The 23,256-nt window shown below is 44.0% G+C and overlaps 1 protein-coding gene across 1 annotated transcript in view; it reads left to right on the top strand.

The window, feature by feature from the left end:
* LOC126154853 (G-protein coupled receptor GRL101-like) overlaps positions 1–23,256 on the top strand; it is a 373,478-nt gene that overhangs the window by 238,848 nt on the left and 111,374 nt on the right. The window contains exon 21 of the mRNA XM_049916191.1: positions 13,510–13,708. Within this exon, the coding sequence (XP_049772148.1) occupies positions 13,510–13,708 (199 nt within the window). The remainder of the gene's footprint in view (positions 1–13,509; positions 13,709–23,256) is intronic.

The following is a 23,256-nucleotide window of genomic DNA, read 5'->3' as shown; positions in this document are numbered from 1 at the left end:
AATGACGTTTCGTTTAAGGCGACCAATCCGGAAATCTGTAGTATCGGCGTTTGGCGTATGCTCCCACACAATGTAGGGGAATTTGCTTTTAAGCCGAACACGGGGTCGTTCCTCCTTTCCCTGGGGCGAACGCTGTCCGCTCCACGGGCGGCCGCCGGCCAACGTAGATGGGTTGGGACTGGCCTCCTGGCGTGAGGTTGCCTCTCTCGAACTAAGAGCTCCTGTGACCGTCGTGTCTGGAATGTATGTGTGTACGCCAGCCTCGAGTATTTCAACCACGGTGCGCACTTGCGATTTATTAGTTATTTGCAAATCGTTTACATGAATTCATACAATATTGACTTTATGTTATCGAGTTTGGGTTCGAATGAAGCGTCTTGATGTGCGGAATATGATTGTGAGGGCGGAATATTTAAGCAATGAAGCTCAGGAGACCACGACGTCTTACAACTTTCATCAGTGTTCACAGCGTGTCTGTATCTAGAAACTTGTAGTTTTCTGGTTTCCGGTTCGACAGATCGGCACCAGCCTGGCGAATACGTAGCTCTTCCTGTATGTCTCTGGCTGTAATGAAAGCCATTCTGTGTTCCTTCTTGAGGCGTGCTGTGAAAGCTGCAAAATATTAAAACTTTTTGCACCCAATTCCTCTTGCTTTTCGCGTTGCCCAGAATTTCAGATGCCAATAGCGGAGACATTTTCCTGAATTGCTTGCCACGTCAGATTGGGATGGAATGTGTTGTTTTTATCTCAAGTTATTTGATAATCTTGTTTCTTCAAAATGGTTGTTGAATACGAATTTTTTTCTAAACATAGTCAAATATTACTTTGACGTTCGGTATACTTTTTATAGATGGATGTCTTCTCAATAACGAGCTGTAGGTCGCAGCTTTACGTGGTGGTGTCTGATAATCATCACAAATACCTTCAAGACTTTCCTCCGAAAACTTCGTTAAATACTAACAGTTTTGGATTTCTTTTCTGGTGAAGGTTTATAGTGACCGGAACTGTTAGCTTCTGTTTGACGGGTACTGTTTCCGCCACTGCCACTAGCAGTACAATCTTGAAGTGAAAGTATCAGCATCCTTTACTACACCGTCTTCCGTTGGATAACACCTTCTTAACTTAGATTCCACAATACTTACAACGTATATTTAAAATGTTCTAGACATTAGTGGTTACATTCATTTACGCTGTTTATGTGTGACAGTACTGACACATGTGTACCAAACACGTCAACGTGTTACTGAGGTGACTGACTGGCGCTTTAGCCCGTCTTCCTCCAAGACTGGAAGCGCTATTGTGTACAGACAAGGAGCAACACAGTCACACGCAGAGTAGACGTCGTTAGAAATGGGAGACGGGCCTGTGTAGAATTGTTTAGATACAAATTCCTGTTTGAGCCGAGAGACGCCCGTTGTTAGAACCAGCAATTCAGTGCCAGGACGAAATTAGGCCACAGCCAAATCGGCCGGTACTGGCGAGTGGAGTGCGTGCTTAGCAGCTTCGCTACAGTGTCTGTGACTGAAGGCGAGAGGTGCCGACCCCAGACCAGTCGGCATCGAGCGTTGCAGTCCAATTACGACAGCTGAGTCGACGACCCTCTCCAGATCAAAGGCATAGCCACTAACGCCGTTGATACTGCGAAGTCTACGCAGAGGACCATTATTTGAATACAGATGAACAAGTCCGTCATTGTCAGACAACTGGGCAGTTATGTGATGTCAAGGCAGTGCCGATCAGCGAAGCGTCGACGACGCGGGCGCATCTAGCACCATTGGCACCGGAACCACTAACTGTTAGAGATGGGCAAAACTGTTCTTTTCAGAGATCAGATCAGAACTGTTCACTCCCTGAAATGAATTAGCTCTTTTTCATGACTCACCACTCATTTACAACAGAAAATAAATGGAAGGCACATTGCCCTTTAAACTTGGTTTATTCCAGTACTATACCTGTATTTTGATCTTATTTGATCCTATTTTGAAGTAACACAGATAATGAGTAAGAATTTTGTATTGTTTATTGAAATTTCCACGATATGACAAAGTTTTTGATTATTGATTTATTTTGCACTATCGTGGTTTTTTGGATGATCGGAAAATGTTGTAACTTGAGATTTACATTAACAATATATTTGGCTATAATGTATTAAAATTTCATTAACCTCATACAAATACATCGCAAGCCATATATTTTTAAAGTGAACGTTTCCTTCCGAAGACGCCTAAAATCGCAAAATCCATACCAGAATAAGAAAAAAAAAAATTTGACTGTAAAACGAAAGTGCTGCATATAGCCTTACGCAGAATAAAACAAGGAAAATATTGGTGTATCACATTTTGCGATACGTTTATCGGTTCGCTCGTAATTAAAGCGTAAATTCGAGTGTCCATAATAAAAATCCTATAGTAAGAGGAGTCGTCAGGAACCTAATCTGATCAGTTTAAACAAATAAAAATAAAATAAAAACAAATGATGTATACATAACATAATAATGTAATATACATAGTGGTATTACTACGAAGAACAATATCCAGTAGAGACGAACTCCGATGCAGAAGCACTGAGTCGAGCAGGTCGAGCCGTGAGGTGTATTACTGCGTGAGCTAAGACCGCAGAGACCAGAGTGACACCTGAGTTGCTTTGCTCAACGCTCTGGCTAGAGTCGAGAACGGTGGGGTGAGCGTTGAGCGGGCGAGTTCCGAGGGTGGGGGGAGCGGTGAACTCACCCGCTCCGAGACAAATCGTCCGTTCCCTTGCGAGCAGTTTGTTGCAAGTAGTTCCTATGTTATCCGCTAGGTGGCTCTCTGTCCTGTTGCTCGCATCAACTGCCCAGAGGGTAGGACGTGCGACTGAAATGATGCCGACAGTTAAGCTGCGCCAGACACTGCACGCAGCAGACAATGCACAGAGACGGCACGGCATATGTGAAACACAAAATCCAATGGGGCACTGCACAATGCAGGCAGCCAAGGTAGAAGCAGGACAGAGGCCGGCGCTGGCTGTGTTGTGTGGCGTGCACTGTGCTGTGACCAGCAGAGGCCCCGCTCATCTGCTCTGTCTCTCTCTCTGTCTCTCTCTCTCTCTCTCTCTCTCTCTCTCTGTCGTGGGAAACGTTTGGAGCTACCGTTCTTTTTTTCTGAATCACTGATTGTTCACTCCTTTGAAAGATTCAACTCTATGAATCAATTCAAGAGCGGATCCCCCATCTCTACTAACTGTTGCCTAAGCATCTGGGGTCCACTGCAGGTCCTCTCTTTGCAACCATCCCGAGAGCGCAGCGTGAGGGCACAGCCATCCCTGCTAAGGCGGGAGTATCAGCAGAAGGTCACTACGCAGCAGGCCCTGGGGCGTGACGGAGTCTGAAGTCCGTACAGAAAACGCCACAGTCTGTCGCCTCGCGCCGCAGAAAGACACAAGAGGTGCTTGTCCTCCGCTGTCAGTACAGTTCTGGCATACCGAAAATGTCAGCTCAGTGCCCTGTCACCTGAGCCGCCGGTGTACACCGCTTACTGTACGGCATCACCTGCGGCTGAAGCGCCGGAATATTATGAGGGAACCAACACCGTGGCAATGAATAGAGTACACTCAGAAGACTGTCTAAGCTGAATAAATTAATAAATAACTCTTGTATGACGGCCATTTGTTTGTCAGTAGCTTCCTTACAAGTAACATCTGTCTCCCAAACATCTACGTAGCCTACCAGGTCCACAGAACACTCGAGCACGTACTAACAAGCAAGAACCATTCGTATGCCCGTCTGCACCGATTCCACACGCAGTTGTCGCCCAAGATGAGACACACAGGTATCTTACGTGCCTGGGGTAATGGCGTTATCATTTACCTTGAGCGCATGACGTCATCAAAATGATGAATAGCCGTAAATTTAAAAATAAAACATGGCACGTCGTCCATAAAATGGTCAGAAATTTAAAAGTTAAAGATGGCCCTGCTGGGAAACAAAAGAACGCGAATTAGTGAGAAATATAAAAAAGAAAAATCCTAAATCCAAGACTAGTCGATGATTAGCCAAAATGCGCTTTGTGACACCTTCCTCTACCTTCACCGCCCCTCTCCTCCAATCAGAGTCTACTATCTTAGCGAGCATTAAAATGGAACAGCCAAAGTCAGTGTCGCACCAGAGCAGATATCTTATCTTGTCCAAAGTATCCGAATGCTCTTTTTTCCCACAGTCCATAATTACGTAAAGGCTATGGTATTACCACATCTAGAAGTACATTACAGGAAATTAAAAGGGAACAGACAATCACAACGTACTCCGTAACACCGATATTAACAACCATGCTCACAAGTATCCAAGTGATTTGAATCTTTTGGCAAAACTTTCAGCAGTCCTTATCAAAATAATTATTGACTTCTAGTGCATTTGAGTCTCGGATTGGAGTAATACGAGACACATACCGCAAGGACAACCAGTGATGCACGCCACTGGAAACCTAACTCACAGCTTCAAATACACTTGATGAGAATTATCAAAGTAAACATTGTGATATCCACATCCAAGTTGATCAGAAACTCGTTTCTAAAACCGATCCCAAAGCCAGCCAAACATCATAGTAACTCTGTGCTGGCGTATTAACTTCATCTTACAATTCGAAGTGTTTGTAATCTGGTGCCACACAGTAGAAGCTATGTGACACTTAGATGGAACAGCATATTGGACATAAGTAACACACATTCATAGAGGTGGTAAACGGGTGTGACTGTGTATTCAAAGTCAGTCAAACATTATAGTGACACCACTCCAGGGCACTAACATTACCTTGCAGTACAAACTGTTTGTCATTTTCTCTTGCGCATAATGGGTAATCGTAAATGGTACGCAGGTAATGGTAATGAGCAGAAGCAATGCTGAACGATAAATGGTAATGGGTAATTGGTAATGGAGCGTATACTGTATTCAAACATTATGAATCACCTCGAAGGGAACGATCTATTGATACGTAATCAGCATGGTTTCAGAAAACATCGTTCTTGTGCAACGCAGCTAGCTCTTTATTCGCACGAAGTAATGGCCGTTATCGACAGGGGATCTCAAGTTGAATCCGTATTTCTAGATTTCCGGAAAGCTTTTGACACCGCTCCTCACAAGCGACTTCTAATCAAGCTGCGGGCCTAAGGGGTATCGTCTCAGTTGTGCGACTGGATTCGTGATTTCCTGTCAGGAAGGTCGCCGTTCGTAGTAATAGACGGCAAATCATCGAGTAAAACTGAAGTGATATCAGGTGTTCCCCAGGGAAGCGTCCTGGGACCACTGCTGTTCCTGATCTATATATATGACCTGGGTGACAATCTGAGCAGTTCTCTTAGGTTGTTCGCAGATGATGCTGTAATTTACCGTCTAGTAAGGTCATCCGAAGACCAGTTTCAGTTGCAAAGCGATTTAGAAAAGATTGCTATATGGTGTGGCAGGTGGCAGTTGACGCTAAATAACGAAAAGTGTGAGGTGATCCACATGAGTTCCAAAATAAATCCGTTGGAATTTGATTACTCGATAAATGGTACAATTCTCAAGGCTGTCAATTCAACTAAGTACCTGGGTGTTAAAATTACGAATAACTTCAATTGGAAAGACCACATAGGTAATATTGTGGGGAGGGCGAGCCAAAGGTTGCGTTTCATTGGCAGGGCACGTAGAAGATGCAACAAGTCCACTAAAGAGACAGCTTACACTACACTCGTTCGTCCTCTGTTAGAATATTGCTGCGCGGTGTGGGATCCTTACCAGATGGGGTTGACGAAGGACATCGAAAGGGTGCAAAAAGGGCAGCTCGTTTTGTTTTATCACGTAATAGGGGAGAGAGTGTGGCAGAAATGATACGCGAGTTGGGATGGGAGTCATTAAAGCAAAGACGTTTTTCGTCGCGGCGAGATCTATTTACGAAGTTTCAGTCACCAACTTTCTCTTCCGAATGCGAAAATATTTTGTTGAGCCCAACCTACATAAGTAGGAATGATAATCAAAATAAAATAAGAGAAATCAGAGCTCGAACAGAAAGGTTTAGGTGTTCGTTTCTCCCGCGCGCTGTTCGGGAGTGGAATGGTACAGAGATAGTATGATTGTGGTTCGATGAACCCTCTGCCAAGCACTTAAATGTGAATTGCAGAGTAGTCATGTAGATGTAGATTTAGGTAACAGGTTATCGGTAATGAAATAGTACCGATGTGAACAGCCATACCCAAAGCATCATGTGGCGACTAAAGTGTTTGGCTGACTCTGACACAGGTTTTAGAGAGGTGTTTTAGATGAATTTAGGTATGGGGATGAAATTTTTTGCTTTGGTAATCATCCTCACCAAGTGCACTTAAGGTAAAAGTTGGATCGGAACTAGTACCATGTGTGTTTTACATGTAGCATGTGTTCGAAATTCTGGCGAGCCGAGAGTCAAATGCATTGGAAGGCAGCAAGGAAAGACTTGTCAGAACACAGAACAAGCAAACCAGTAAGTCAGAGAGTTCAGTTTTCTTGAAGCTTGCCTGCCTGCCTTTTAAAAATGGCTCTGAGCTCTATGGGACTTAACATCTGAGGTCATTAGTCCCCTAGAACTTACAACTACTTAAACGTAACTAACCTAAGCACATCACACACATCCTGGCACGAGGCAGGATTCGAACCTGCGACCGTAGCCGTTGCGCGGTTCCAGACTGTAGCGCCTACAACCGTTCGGCCACACCTGCTCCAACTGCCTGCCTTGTGACATTTGACGAGCGTCATGCAACAATTTAGATGTGTAAAACATTTAATTTGATGCTCGGTTTGGCCCATACCAAGTGTGGTACAGAAATCGAACTTAGGATGAATGCAGGTGCTGCTTTACGTAATTTTTTTGGATAAATACTTTTCAACATAGTGCAAAATATTTAAATTCTATGGATACCTTTTACCACAGCCAAGTTGGCGGCACTGTGGTTACATAATAATTGGCTACTTTATTTCAATGACCTTTAAAGTACTTTTACATACAGAAATACTGCAGGTTACCCCGTTTACGTAAGTTTTTCGACAAATAATTTTGAATAGGAAGCAAACACAAAACATTCTGATCAGTGGGATACGTTTGAACACTGCTAAGATGTGTGGTCTGAGGCTGCATTATGGTTGGTTGTTTCACTGTAATGGTCTCGATGTCTCTAGCATGTGTTTACTGGAGGTGGCATGGGAGAGGAGGCGGAATTGTTAAAAAGTACCCCTGGGCTAGTTATGACTTGTTCTTTCCTTCTTTTTAATTTACCACCATCATGCGATTTTCCACCATCTGATGTCTTGCGCTATTAAATTTCTTGACATCTGCTATCTTACATTTTTGAAGTTCTCATCATCCACCATTTTTGATTTTTAGATATCTGGTCAACCTATAATTTGATGACGCCATATGTTCAAGGCTATTGCCCCCGGCATTTAAGCAACGTATAAACCTCCTTCGGGCTCTAGTCACGTGGGAGGTGGATGAGATCCGACATGCATTCCCACTGTATCTAAATAACAGCCTGGAAGAGATAAATGAATAATTGTCGCATATGATCGCGGTATTAAGCTTCAAAGAAAAACAGGATTTCTAGCAGGAAATTTAGACGCAGCTGACTAATCAGTAATTACCAGCATTTCTTTCATTGCTGGCCGAAATACGCAGTGGGAAATACTTCGAGCTACATTATCCGATCCAGCGTTCTTTAGGTAGAATGTCAGTCTCAATTAGCTACTTTGTTTATGCAGATAGACAGGCATTTCGTGTTTTCAGGATGTCAAACTGTAACGTTCCTTTCTTTCTCAATTGATTTCTTTTTCCCACGCACCACACTGACTATACACTCATGATGCTCTCTCCTGCGACCCGATAATTCTGGAAAAACTTCATTCGGAAGCTGCCCTGGTGCTTCTGATGCTTTATTGAATGACTAATGCCTCAACAAGGGAGTGCGATTTAGCCGTCCCGGGTTTAGCACAGTCACTCTGTCTTTACTATCACCAGTAACTGTGTTATCAAATGTCGGGCTTTGTGCTACAGTGCTAAAATGCGAGCCTTTAGACCATAAGGGCGCTGTACCGAATCCTCGTCAGACACTGAAACTTTTGGTCTTCCTTTGGTCTATGCTTCAGCTCTCAGATAACTGATTCGCGTTATCGTTAAATTGTATTTCTCGTTTCCCCGGTACGATTACTGGGGTATTTTTAGTGTGCACAAGTTGCCGAAGTGAGGTCCGATTGAAAGAACGTGCTAACAGGTGGCTTTACATTTCTCTTAAGAGATTGTTAGGCAGTTATGCCATATGAATTTACCTCATCAAGTAGCAATCGCCGCACGAAAATAATCGTCAAATAGTCAAACTGTACTTCAACACGTACGTGACAGAGATAATCAGCGGAATGACACTGTTGCTTGCCTCATCGCTGGTAGATTCCTGTTTACGATATTATAGTACCTGTGTTGTTCACAAGTACCATGCAATGTTCCTCCGGACTTGCATGAACGCATGGAATATTTGCATTTATTTATTTATTTGATAGTATGGCTAGGGCCACCCGTCGGGCATACCGTTCGATGGGTACCGGTCTTTCAATTTGACGCCACTTCGGCGACCTGCAGTCGATGATGATGAGGACAGCACAACACCCAGTCCCTGGGCGGAGAAAATTCCCCGACCTACCTGAGAATCGAACCCGGGGCCAGGGTACTGACAAACCGTCACGCTAACCATTCATCTACAGGGGGCGGACAGGAACATTGCTTCATACTTCATAACAACACAGGCAGCGCAATATCGTATTTATTCGCCGACACCAGGTAAATGACTTAGAATTAAAATGTCTCCCTGCACGGAAATATACACGTAATGGATGTATGGGTGTAGGTTGTAGACATAGGGTTGACGAGGTCGACTCCCGGCCTGGCAAAAATTTTCACTGTCGTTGATCCATTACACGGCCGATGGTTGTCCATATTCGCAACTGCGAAAAGATTTCGTAGTTTCCTGTTTCTTGCTGTGAATCTCCTAATCAGCTGCTTTCTAGAAATGCAAATTTGTAAAAATGTCTAAATGAAAAAGAAGAGAAGGCTAGGATTTACTGTCTCTTCGACAACTATAGTTCAATTCTTTTATCTTGGCGATTCGCGCATGCCCGCCCAGACGCGGGAGATTGCTGCGTTGCCAGTTGCACGCGCCAAGAAAAGCAGCGCCATAGTATAGTTCGCAAACTTACGTCTAGGGGGGAGCGCGCAGTTTATGAAGCAAAGCCACCACGGCCGCATTAACCCTTTCACTGCTACAGAGACGTGCTCCCCGCATTCCGCGCTGTGCGCGATTTTGTCATCACTGCACTGCTCGCCTGTGAACACACATGGTGTTTCGACTGCTTTGACACACTTTATCATTCGATTTCACAAAAACTATTTGGCCCAAAAATTTGATTTGTACACATCTTCTAGACTGATACCTTCCCCCCATAAATGACTTTTTTTTCGATGTTCAATGCAGTTAGTATGCAGCATTAGATGTAGTAAACCATTGCACGAAGTTTTGAAGAGATTGCAGAGGTAAAAGTCCATAGCGTATAGCATATACTTTCCGTATGGTCGATTTTAGTTGCCACTCAAAATTTCAAAAAATTACATTCAAACATATAAAATTTATGAAGTAAGACACTTCGATATTGTTATTAAATAAAGAAAATATTAAGAACCGTACAAGGTTTGAACTCAGAACTTTCCGCTTAGTAAACATAATTTTTTTTTTAATCTCCTTTTGTTCGCTTTCGTTCGTTGCATGTCCTCGGGCCGGACGTCGTAAGACATCCGTTTAAGTTCGTTGTTGATCGATTAAATCAGTTTTTTTATTGGATAGGGCTGCTAACCCTCTGACCGAACACGCTGAGCTACCGTGCCGGCGACACTTTGACTATTACGCTAACGCAGCTCGTCATACAATGGACCTTCCGGAGGACTCTAAACTCTCACACAAAATACAGACAAACATTGTTGGTATGACTATGACTTGCTCACGTTTCGTCGAAGTACAATAGGAAATAAACAATGGTCGCTGTTCTTTATTGCGAAAAAGCGGTTAGTGAGAATGATACAAACACCTTTCCTTGCTATCGCCTGAACCATTGCTTGTTTGGTTTAATTAATTAATAGAATATGAAGTAATTGCTGTAAAGAATGCTTTTTCTAAACTTTCTCGTGAGGCAATACTGACCTTACGACTTATCTTAGAAGAAAGATTAAGGAAAGGCAAACCTACGTTTCTAGCATTTGTAGACTTAGAGAAAGCTTTTGACAATGTTGACTGGAATACTCTCTTTCAAATTCTAAAGGTGGCTGGGGTAAAATACAGGGAGCGAAAGGCTATTTACAATTTGTACAGAAACCAGATGGCAGTTATAAGAGTCGAGGGACATGAAAGGGAAGCAGTGGTTGGGAAGGGAGTAAGACAGGGTTGTAGCCTCTCCCCGATGTTATTCAATCTGTATATTGAGCAAGCAGTAAAGGAAACAAAAGAAAAATTCGGAGTAGGTATTATTTTTCCAAAGCTGTTTTACAGAGGAAGACCGCACTGCAGTTCCTTCTCTAAATCCTCGCACCAACGAAAAAATGGCTGACATTGAAATAAGTGTCCAAGGAATAGAAAAGCAACTGGAATCACTCAACAGAGGAAAGTCCACTGGACCTGACGGGATACCAATTCGATTCTACACAGAGTACGCGAAAGAACTTGCCCCCCTTCTAACAGCCGTGTACCGCAAGTCTCTAGAGGAACGGAAGGTTCCAAATGATTGGAAAAGAGCACAGGTAGTCCCAGTCTTCAAGAAGGGTCGTCGAGCAGATGCGCAAAACTATAGACCTATCTCTCTGACGTCGATCTGTTGTAGAATTTTAGAACATGTCTTTTGCTCGAGTATCATGTCGTTTTTGGAAACTCAGAATCTACTATGTAGGAATCAACATGTAATCCGGAAACAGCGATCGTGTGAAACCCAACTCGCTTTATTTGTTCATGAGACCCAGAAAATATTAGATACAGGCTCCCAGGTAGATGCCATTTTCCTTGACTTCCGGAAGGCGTTCGATACAGTTCCGCACTGTCGCCTGATAAACAAAGTAAGAGCCTACGGAATATCAGACCAGCTGTGTGGCTGGATTGAAGAGTTTTTAGCAAACAGAACACAGCATGTTGTTCTCAATGGAGAGACATCTACAGACGTTAAAGTAACCTCTGGCGTGCCACAGGGGAGTGTTATGGGACCATTGCTTTTCACAATATATATAAATGACCTAGTAGATAGTGTCGGAAGTTCCATGCGGCCTTTCGCGGATGATGCTGTAGTATACAGAGAAGTTGCAGCATTAGAAAATTGTAGCGAAATGCAGGAAGATCTGCAGCGGATAGGCACTTGGTGCAGGGAGTGGCAACTGACCCTTAACATAGACAAATGTAATGTATTGCGAATACATAGAAAGAAGGATCCTTTATTGTATGATTATATGATAGCGGAACAAACACTGGTAGCAGTTACTTCTGTAAAATATCTGGGAGTATGCGTGCGGAACGATTTGAAGTGGAATGATCATATAAAATTAATTGTTGGTAAGGCGGGTACCAGGTTGAGATTCATTGGGAGAGTCCTTAGAAAATGTAGTCCATCAACAAAGGAGGTGGCTTACAAAACACTCGTTCGACCTATACTTGAGTATTGCTCATCAGTGTGGGATCCGTACCAGATCGGGTTGACGGAGGAGATAGAGAAGATCCAAAGAAGAGCGGCGCGTTTCGTCACAGGGTTATTTGGTAACCGTGATAGCGTTACGGAGATGTTTAACAAACTCAAGTGGCAGACTCTGCAAGAGAGGCGCTCTGCATCGCGGTGTAGCTTGCTCGCCAGGTTTCGAGAGGGTGCGTTTCTGGATGAGGTATCGAATATATTGCTTCCCCCTACTTATACCTCCCGAGGAGACCACGAATGTAAAATTAGAGAGATTAGAGCGCGCACAGAGGCTTTCAGACAGTCGTTCTTCCCGCGAACCATACGCGACTGGAACAGGAAAGGGAGATAATGACAGTGGCACGTAAAGTGCCCTCCGCCACACACCGTTGGGTGGCTTGCGGAGTATAAATGTAGATGTAGATGTAGAAAATCCATGGAGAAGAAATAAAAACTTTGAGGTTCGCCGATGACATTGTAATTCTGTCAGAGACAGCAAAGGACTTGGAAGAGCAGTTGAACGGAATGGATGGTGTCTTGAAGGGAGGATATAAGATGAACATCAACAAAAGCAAAACGAGGATAATGGAATGTAGTCGAATTAAGTCGGGTGATGTTGAGGGAATTACATTAGGAAATGAGACACTTAAAGTAGTAAAGGAGTTTTGCTATTTGGGGAGCAAAATAACAGATGATGGCCGAAGTAGAGAGGATATAAAATGTAGACTGGCAATGGCAAGGAAAGCGTTTCTGAAGAAGAGAAATTTGTTAACATCGAGTATAGATTTAAGTGTCAGGAAGTCATTTCTGAAAGTATTTGTATGGAGTGTAGCCATGTATGGAAGTGAAACATGGACGGTAAATAGTTTGAACAAGAAGAGAATAGAAGCTTTCGAAATGTGGTGCTACAGAAGAATGCTGAAGATTAGATGGGTAGACCACATAACTAATGAGGAAGTATTGAATAGGATTGGGGAGAAGAGAAGTTTGTGGCACAACTTGACCAGAAGAAGGGATCGGTTGGTAGGACATGTCCTGAGGCATCAAGGGATCACCAATTTAGTATTGGAGGGCAGCGCGGAGGGTAAAAATCGTAGGGGGAGACCAAGAGATGAATACACTAAGCAGATTCAGAAGGATGTAGGTTGCAGTAAGTACTGGGAGATGAAGAAGCTTGCACAGGATAGAGTAGCATGGAGAGCTGCATCAAACCGGTCTCAGGACTGAAGACCACAACAACAAACAACATCGAGACATTGCTTTTGTTCAGTTTATTTATGACTGAAAGTTTCTAAAACTGAAGACACTCGTCCGTGCTCTGCACTGCAGTTGAGCTCTGGCAACGTCGTTCTCTGTTCATTGGCTGACTGTGTTTTGTGACGTCAGATGCGCAGAACGAACCTAAACTCGGCCGCCGTCGTAAATGACGCGCACTTTAGTTCATTAGAGACGTAACACAAAGAAAGGTGCAGGAAGTATGGTGAAGGATATCCTGGACGTCCATTTGAAGGGAATCATTCCAGTAACTTACCTTAAGGTATTAGGGAAAGCATGTAAAACATAAAGCTTGATGGCCGAATAGGAAGATGAACTGCAGCTCTTCTGGAGGCGGCTGCTGTGTCTAACCACCACACAACCGAGCTCGGTATTTGCTCGACCTACGTTACGCGCTGCAAATAGAATTCGTCCCTGCATTACGTCCCGACAGGACGTCCCCTGCAGGCGCGGCCGCAGTAGGTTTCCCGCAGGAGGCGGTCCGGGGCGCTGACGGCGGCTGTGTGTGCCCGCAGGGTGACGGACGAGTTCCGGTTCTGCTGCGTGGCGCGGCACGCGGCGCGCTGCCTGCCGGCGCCCGACGAGTTCTCGTCGTGCGAGGACCTCATGTCCAACCTGGTGCTGCGCGTCTGCGTCTGGGTGCTCGGTGTCGTCGCCACCGCCGGCAACGCGCTCGTCATCGCCTGGCGCATGCGCTTCAAGCACTCCAACCAGGTGCGTCACGACACAGTCTCCGTCCCGCAACTCTGCACGCGTTACCCATACGAAAGACGTCAACACGTAAATCCCCACAGCAGTTTTACATTAGGGTGTTTCGTATGTTTGGTATTCTGGTTGCTACGGCTTTACTTATTAACAGTCATTTTTATTTGTGGTTCACTGTTTTTATTTGAGTTGACATGTTGTCATTTAGTCATTTGGAGATAGTGAGTGGAGCTGCGAACGCTAAAAAATAAAGTCTGTTTGACTTCGGCCTCCGGAAACATTACCTGTGTTCGATATTTTCAAGTGTTTTTCTTATCGCTATCTGTAAACCTCTACCTGTGACCTTTGTGATGAAATACGTATCGTCCTTCCTTCTCCGTTATTCGAAACTACTAAATCTTTTGAGTCCGGTCTGCCGTTTGTGACTGTAAAATGTAATGAACAGCTATTGTATTATGTGCTTGCTGGGCAATGAATGTGGTGGGTAACTTTTTCCAGCCCTCTAGTCCTGCAATATCAGCTTTCGGAGTTTCCTCAGAATACCGGAGGGATTTTAATAGACTAATGATTCATGACGTCACTGATATCCTTTCACCTCGAACTTTAATTCCACTCCTGAACGTTCTTTTTATTGCCATCATTTCTTACTCGATATACAGATTGAACAGTAGAGGTGAAATGCTATATCCTTGTCTTACCCCCATTTCAAGACGAGCACTTCGTTCTTGGTGGTCCACTCGTATTATTCCGTCTTGGCTGTTGTACATATTGTATACGACCCGTCCCTCCATATAGCTTACCCCTATTTTTCTCAGAATTTCGAACATCTTGCACCATTTTACATTGTCGAATGCTTTTTCCATGTCAACAAATCTTACGAACGTATCTTGACTTTTCTTTAGTCTTGCTTCCATTATAACCGCAATATCAGAGTTGCCTCTCTAGTTCCTTTATCTTCCCCAAGGCCAAACTGATTGTCATCTAGCGCATCCTCAATTTTCTTTTCCATTCTTCTATATTATTCTTGTAAGCAACTTGGATGCATGAGCTGTTAAGCTGATTGTGCGGTAATTCTCGCATTTGTCAGCTCTTGCAGTCTTCGGAATTGTGTGGATGATGCTTTTCCGAAAGTCAGATGGTATGGCGCCAGATTAATTCATTCTACACACCATCTCGAATAGTCGTTTTGTTGCCACTTCCCCCAATGATTTCAGAAATTCTGAGATAATGTTATCCATCGTTTCGGATTTATTTGATCTTAAGTCCTCCAAAGCTCTTTTAAATTATGATTCTAATACTGGATCCTCTGTCTCTTCTAAATCGACTCCTGTTTGTTCTTCTACCCCATCAGACAAATCTTGTCCCTCATAGAGGCTTTCAATGTACTCTTTCCACTCATCCATTCTCTCCTCTGCGTTTAACAGTGGAATTCCCGTTGCACTCTTATGTTGTGTTATTGCCCTTGCTTTTAATGTCACCGAAGGTTGTTTTGACTTTCCTGTATGCTGAGTCTGTCCTTCCGACAGTAATTTCTTTTTCGATGTCTTCACATATTTCCTGCAGCCATTTAGTCTTAACTTCCCTGCACTTCCTATTTATTTCATTCCTCAGCGACTTGTATTAGTGTATTCCTGAGTTTCCCGGAACATTTTTGTACTTCCTCCTTTCATCGATCAATTGTAGTATTTCTTCTGTTACCCATGGTTTCTTCACAGTTGTCTTCTTTTTACGTATAGCTTCCTTCCCAAATTCTGTCATGGCCCATTTTAGATATGTCAGTTCCTCTTTAACTGTACTGCCTACTGCCTTTTAGCTCTATTTATAGCCTTAGAAAACTTCAACCGTATCTAGTCATTCCGTAGTGCTTCCGTATCCCACTTCTTTGCGTATTGATTCTTCCTGACTAATGTCTTAAACTATAGCTTAGTATTCATCACTACTATATTGTGATCTTAGTCTATGTCTGCTCCTGGGTACGCCTTACAATTCAGTATCTGATTTCGTAGTCTCTGTCTGACCATGATGTAATCTAACTGAAATCTTCCAATATCAGCTGGCCTTTTCCAAGTATATCTCCTCCTCTTGTGTTTCTTGAACAGAGTATTCGCTATTACTAGCTGGAACTTGTTACAGAACTCAATTAGTCTTTCTCCTCTCTCGATCCTTGTCTCAAACCCATATTCTCTGTAACGTTTCCTTCTACTCAACAACTACATTCCAGTCCCCCATGACTATTACATTTTCATATCCCTTTACACACTGTGTTATCCTTTCAATAACCTCATACACATTCTCTATCTCTTTATCTTCAGCTTGCGACGTCGGCATGTATACCCGAAGTATCGTTGTCAGTGTTCGTTTGCTGTCAGTTCTGAGAAGAAAAACCGTACCACTGAACTGTTCACAGTGACACACTCTCTGCCCTACCTTCCTATTCAGAATGAATCCTATTCCCGTTATATTATTTTCTGCTACTGCTGATATTACTCTATACTCATCTGACCAGAAATCCTTGTCTTCTCTTCACTTCACTTCACTGACCCCTACTACGTCTAGAGAGAGCCTTTGCATTTCCGTTTTCAGATTTATAGTTTCCTTACCACGTTCAAACTTCTGACATTCCACTCGTAGAACGTTATCCTTCCGTTGATTAGTGAAGATTTTTCTCAGGGTAACCACCCCCTTGGCAGTCCCCTCATTGATATCTTCAGTTATTTCAAGCAGTGGAGCTATTCTGTTAGCACCGACAACTCCACACAATCGCCGTTGGTCCCGGTCGGTAAGTGAAGGCTGCTGTGCATTGCATTATCCGGGGTGAGATTTTAATGCCCGAAATCTACCACTCTCGGCACGCTCTTGTCACTCTGGGTCTTGGAATATTGAATTCCCTAACATTTTCCGAAACGGAATGTCCTATGCCTCTTGCGCCAAGTACCATTCCGCGTTCAAAGTCTGTTAAATCCTGTCGTGCGCCATAATCACGTCGGACACTTTCTCACATGACTCACATGAGTGCAAATGACAGTCCCGTCAATGCACTGCCCTTTTATAACTTATGTACGCGATACTGTAAATGTGCATATATATATCCCATGTGTACCTCAGTGTATAGGCGGGGTAACCAGTAATAATCGACTGTGAGAGCATTTGCCGAAAACTCTTAGATTTATTGCTTATTTTTGAGTCATCAGGCATCTGACTGGTTTGACGCGGCCGTCCAGCCTCTCAGAGTAGCACTTGCAACGTACGTTCTCAATTATTTGCTGGATGTATTCCAGTCACTCTCTTTCTCTACAGTTTTTGCCTCTACAGCTCCCTCTAGTACCATGGAAGTCATTTCTTGATGTCTCAATAGACGATCTATCATGCTGTCCCTTCTCGTTGTCAGTGTTTTCCACCTATTCCTTTCCTCGCTGATTCTGCGCAGTACGACCTCATTCCTTACCGTATCAGTCCACTTAATTTTCAACATTCGTCTGTAGCACCACATCTCAACTGCTTCGATACTGTTCTGTTCCAGTTTTCCCACAACTCATCTTTCGCTACCATTCAATGCTGTGCTCAAAACGTACATTCCCAGGAAGTACTTCCTCAAATTTAGGCCTATGGTTCATGTCAGTAGACTTATCTTGGACAGGAATGCCTTTTTGGCAGTGCTAGTCTGCTTCTGATTTCCTCCCTCCTCCGTCCGTCATTGGTTATTTTGCTGCCTAGGTAATAGAATTCCTTTACTTCATCTACTTCGTGACCATCTATCCTAATGTTAAGATTCTTGCTGTCCTCATTTCTGTTACTTCTCATTACTTCGTCCTTCTTCGATGTACTCTCAATACATGTTCTGTACTTAGACTGTTCAATCCGTTCAGGGGATCGTATAATTCCTATTCACTTTAAGTAACGATAGGAATGTCATCAACGAATTGTATCACGGAAATTCTTTTACCTTGAATTTTAATTCCACTACCAAACCTTTCTTTTATTTCCATCGTTGCTTCTTCCGTGTGTAGATTGAACAGTAGGGGCGAAAGACTACATGTCTATCTTACATCGTTTTTAATCCGAGCACTTCGTTCTTGGTCTTCTATTCTTATTAGTCCGTCTTCATGTAAATGTTCCATATTATCCGTCTTTCCCTATAGCTTACCCCTATTATCCTCAGAATTTCGAACATCTTGCACCATTTGACATTGTGCAACTCTTTTTCCTGGTAGACAAATACTATGATCAAGCCTTGATTTTTATTTAGTCTTCCTTCCATTACCAACCGCACCGTCAGAATCGCCCCTCTGTTTCCATTACCTTTCCTAAAGCCAAGCTGATCATCGTCTAACAGGTACTTCAATTTTCTTTTCCATTCTTCTGTGTATTATTCTTGTCAGCAGCTTGCGTGCATGAGCTGCTAAGCCTATTGTCCAATAATTTTCGCACGTGCCAGCTCTTGCTATCTTTGGAATCGTGTGGACGATATTTTTTCCGGAAGTCAGTTGGTATATCGCCAGACTCGTTCATTCTACACACCAACTCGAATAATCGCTTAGTTGGCACTTCTCTCGGTGACTTTAGAAATTGTGATGAAATGTTATCTATACCTTCTGCCTTGTTTGCTCTTAAGTCTTCCACAGCTCTAAATGGTTCCCATGGAGACGGCGTCGACATATCGATATGCGCCACCCAACAGAAGACAATTTCACTACTGCGACAGCGACTGGATGTTAAAAACGTACTGCCCCGCAGGCAGGCACCTAGAAATGCACGTCAGATGTTGTAGACTGCACCTGCATCGTAGAGCAAGTGAAAATACAGCCGTCGTTTACCATGGACGACCGAGCGAGGTGGCGCAGTGGTTAGCACACTGGACTCGCATTCGGTAGGACGACGGTTCAATCCCGCGTCCGGCCATCCTGGTTTAGGTTTTCCGTGATTTACCTAAATCGCTTCAGGCAAATGCCGGGATGATTCATCTGAAAGGGCACGGCCGACTTCCTTCCATGTCCTTCCCTAATCCGATGAGACCGATAACCTCGCTGTTTGGTCTCCTCCTCCAAACAACCCAACCCTTACCGTGGAGACGGCGTGGTACTGTCGAAAGGCACGTTTTAACGGTTGCCGATTTCAAAAGTGTGACAGTGACTAATGTTACTGAACATGCTATATTTAAGCAACAATTCCGTTGTTCTCCTCAGCACTTGATGATAGTGGTACTACAACACCTTCTCCGTCCATCGCCACCGCCCACCATCATGTGTATAATTTTGGTCATATGTCACGTACTCGTAGTTTATAGTTTACTACTATCGTCACACTTCCGCCTAAATTCCTAATGTATTAATTAGATGGTCTGATTACTGTCACCTGTTACCGAAACCTGTTACCATCACCAATAAATATTTAACTGCGGTCAAGACTGTTTTTAACCAGTTTTAAATAATTTTGGCTACACCGCTGTCTTTCCCCAAAAGAAATGTTGTCAAAAATTATTGATTACTTCACTCTACTGTTTAGTACTTCGTCCATTTCAAACATTATTTCATTTTATGTAGAGGTACCGTAGGCAAGGGCGCCTTTACAATAGTTTCTATAGGGGGCGGGTGGTCTTGACCTGGTGGTATGCAGTATTTTTAATATATTTTGGTAGACGAACGGCGACTTGTAAGTAGCCATAAAAAGTTCCGTTTCTCACCCAGTTAAAAACCTGCGTAATATCAATTTTTAAGACATTTTCTTGGAAGAAAAACACTTCCTTACGCTATACTTCTTTTCCTCTCCCTGAGTATTTGGGAGGGGGGTGGGGGGGAGGGGGGGGATTGTCCTTGCCAATAGGCCAGCTGCGTATTATAGCTGCCATGACCTTTATTTGCAATTTGGTGTTCCTTCTAAGCGTGGGGTCAACTCTTGATAATTTGTCATTACCGCGACTCCAGTCGTGTTTCATAGAGCTAGCCGCTCTCAGAAAAAACAATAAAAAGTATTCAGCCAGACAATTTTCAGCTTTATTATTTACTTGCATATTTCAAGTTTCGTACCCGCCACTAAATTTTCTACGAGCTTTGCAGATGAACAGCTTCTCCGCCTCGAGAGGCTTTAAAACCTTATTTGACTCGTCAAAACTTCTTCAATTAAAGAGTAGGACTTTGTTTTAAGTGTCTTGCTGTGTAACTCGGTAGTAGTCACACAACGACCGCTGACCCTAGTTGCGCGACGTTTATTAGCAAAGTTCTTACGACGGCAAGAGTTAAAATATGTGACATCCAGAGGTCGTAAACAGAAGGACGTTAAAATATGTAACCATTATACGCTACCTGACTTTGTTGAGAAGAACACTACTAATACTGCATCCGTGTATTGATTGCGGGTCTGTTTCTCCGAGTCATCCGCATTAATGTACATTGTTCTACATTTAGAGCTGCTACCATTCATCATACCAACCAGACATTTTGTCTAAGTCACAGTCACTCAAGTTCGACACCTTACCGCACACCATGGTATCAGCAGGAAACAACCGCATATTTCTGGCCCTCATTTTCAAACAGCAGATCCTAACCTGCAATTACGGTTGCGCTTATTCTCCGTGGACGCTGAAGCTACGATCTGCGCATTAATGCTGTTACAGGTTTATATCACAATGCGGTGTTGACCATGACTTACGGCCACTTGTACCATACATTTGCGTAATGTAGTCTAATGTCGTTATTAGTCAGTCGCTCGTGATATAAAATATTTGTTTCGAATAAAGGCATTTAATGTAAAAAATGATGATCTTGTACATGAAATTCAAAGAAGCTACAGATCCGAGCATAAAAAGAATATTAACCGTTTTCTGTTTATACTGCCGGTGACTGAAAACATGCCTTTCGAAGTGTGTTAAGGAACTTAATGTAGGGGGTCATGCACGTATTATGTCATGCATGTAGTATGTCGTTTTAGTTTGCAGCCGACAGTTGATATAGCAAATTAAGTGTTATTGCACTGCTAAGTGTATTCGCGTTAACGTAGCGACAAACCGCAGCTGTTCCAACGACCAGGTGCCCCAAATGGTGACACTCTCCAAAACATTCCAATGTGAAGCAACATTCACAGAAATTTATGGAAAACTACCTTAAGAAACATTTGATAAATCTGCAGGCCACATATCGCTGTGAAACTACACTGAAGGAAAAAATCGCAGCACCCAAAAATAATTAATGTAGTGTAATGAAACTTCGTGAGCACATTCGTCTGGGTAACATATTTAAGTGATTGATGTTGCAAGATCACAGGCTAACGTAAAAGCGAAAAGATCTATTGTAAATATTTAATGTTGGTACATTAATCACCGGTGTAATCTCCAAAAAGTTGAGTCCAAGGATGCAAACGTGCATGAATTGTGTTGTACAGGTGGCGGATGTCAGTTTTTGGGATGGAGTTCCAAGCCTATTGCACTTTGCCGACCAATACATGGACGCTCCGTGCTGTTTGTGGATGTCTCTGTAGTTGTCATCCGATGATGTCTCATATGTGCTCGACCGGAGACAGATCTGGTGACCGAACAGGCCAAGGCAACATGTCGACATACTGGATAGTAGGTTGAGATGCAGCAGCGGTATGTGAGCGACCGTTATTCTTTTGGAGTACACTCCCTAATGCTGTTCATGAATGGCACCACGACGGCTCGAATCACCAGGCTGATGTACAAATCTGCAGTTAGGGGGCGTGGGATAACCAGGAGAGCGCGTCTATTGTCATGTGAAACCGTATCACAAACCATAGCTCCACGTGTACGCCCAGTGTGTCTATCACGCAGATGGATTGGTTGCAGGCGTTCAACTGGCTTCCTTCTGACCAACACATGGCCATCACTGGCACCGAGCCAGAACGAACTTACATCGGAAAACACAACAGACTTCGACCCTGCCGTCCAATAAGCTCTCGATTCACGTCACGGAAGTCGCAAATGGCGATGGTTTGGGATCAGTGGAATGCAGGCTACAGTGCATCTGGCTCTGAGCTGTCCTCGATGTACCATATTTGTAACATTTCGTTGTCTCACTGTGGTGCCAGCTGCTGGTCGAAATGATGGTGCAGACGCAGCACGATGCTCCAGATCCATACGCCAAACACGATGGTCTTCCCTCTCGGCAATGCCACAAGGTCTTCCGGAGACCGGTCTCCTTGCGACTGTACATTCCTGTGACCACCGCTGCCAGCAATCATGTACGATGGCTACATTGCTGCCAAGTCATTCTGCAGTATCGGAAAATTAACGTCCATTCCTCGTAACTCTATAACACGATCTAGTCCTAAATCAGTGAGGTGGTGATAACGGCGTCTTTGTCATCTTAAACGCAATCTCGACTAACATCAACTCACCACGTCTAGTCTCAAAGGTAACTGACGCTCAGGACCGTTAAAGCGCATATTTAAAGCAAATGTGATTTGCACCCTCACAGTGGCGCTACTAGGGCCAGTTTTATAGGACTTCCGCGGAATTTTAATGTACATCATCTTTCACATGTAGAAACAAACCTACCCATTTTCGCTTATGTCGCACAACTCCTTCTTGGTGCTGCAAGTTATTTTTCCATCAGTGTATTTCAGGTAATGTATTGAATGTACACTCCTGGAAATTGAAATAAGAACACCGTGAATTCATTGTCCCAGGAAGGGGAAACTTTATTGTCACATTCCTGGGGTCAGATACATCACATGATCACACTGACAGAACCACAGGCACATAGACACAGGCAACAGAGCATACACAATGTCGGCACTAGTACAGTGTATATCCACCTTTCGCAGCAATGCAGGCTGCTATTCTCCCATGGAGACGATCGTAGAGATGCTGGATGTAGTCCTGTGGAACGGCTTGCCATGCCATTTCCACCTGGCGCCTCAGTTGGACCAGCGTTCGTGCTGGACGTGCAGACCGCGTGAGACGACGCTTCATCCAGTCCCAAACATGCTCAATGGGGGACAGATCCGGAGATCTTGCTGGCCAGGGTAGTTGACTTACACCTTCTAGAGCACGTTGGGTGGCACGGGATACATGCGGACGTGCATTGTCCTGTTGGAACAGCAAGTTCCCTTGCCGGTCTAGGAATGGTAGAACGATGGGTTCGATGACGGTTTGGATGTACCGTGCACTATTCAGTGTCCCCTCGACGATCACCAGTGGTGTACGGCCAGTGTAGGAGATCGCTCCCCACACCATGATGCCGGGTGTTGGCCCTGTGTGCCTCGGTCGTATGCAGTCCTGATTGTGGCGCTCACCTGCACGGCGCCAAACACGCATACGACCATCATTGGCACCAAGGCAGAAGCGACTCTCATCGCTGAAGACGACACGTCTCCATTCGTCCCTTCATTCACGCCTGTCGCGACACCACTGGAGGCGGGCTGCACGATGTTGGGGCGTGAGCGGAAGACGGCCTAACGGTGTGCGGGACCGTAGCCCAGCTTCATGGAGACGGTTGTGAATGGTCCTCGCCGATACCCCAGGAGCAACAGTGTCCCTAATTTGCTGGGAAGTGGCGGTGCGGTCCCCTACGGCACTGTGTAGGATCTTACGGTCTTGGCGTGCA

Source organism: Schistocerca cancellata, chromosome 2 (assembly GCF_023864275.1).
Source record: "Schistocerca cancellata isolate TAMUIC-IGC-003103 chromosome 2, iqSchCanc2.1, whole genome shotgun sequence".
In the NCBI taxonomy this organism is placed as follows: Eukaryota; Metazoa; Arthropoda; class Insecta; order Orthoptera; family Acrididae; genus Schistocerca; species Schistocerca cancellata.
Note: the sequence above shows the minus strand (reverse complement) of the source record. Positions and strands in the feature narration are given on the sequence as shown.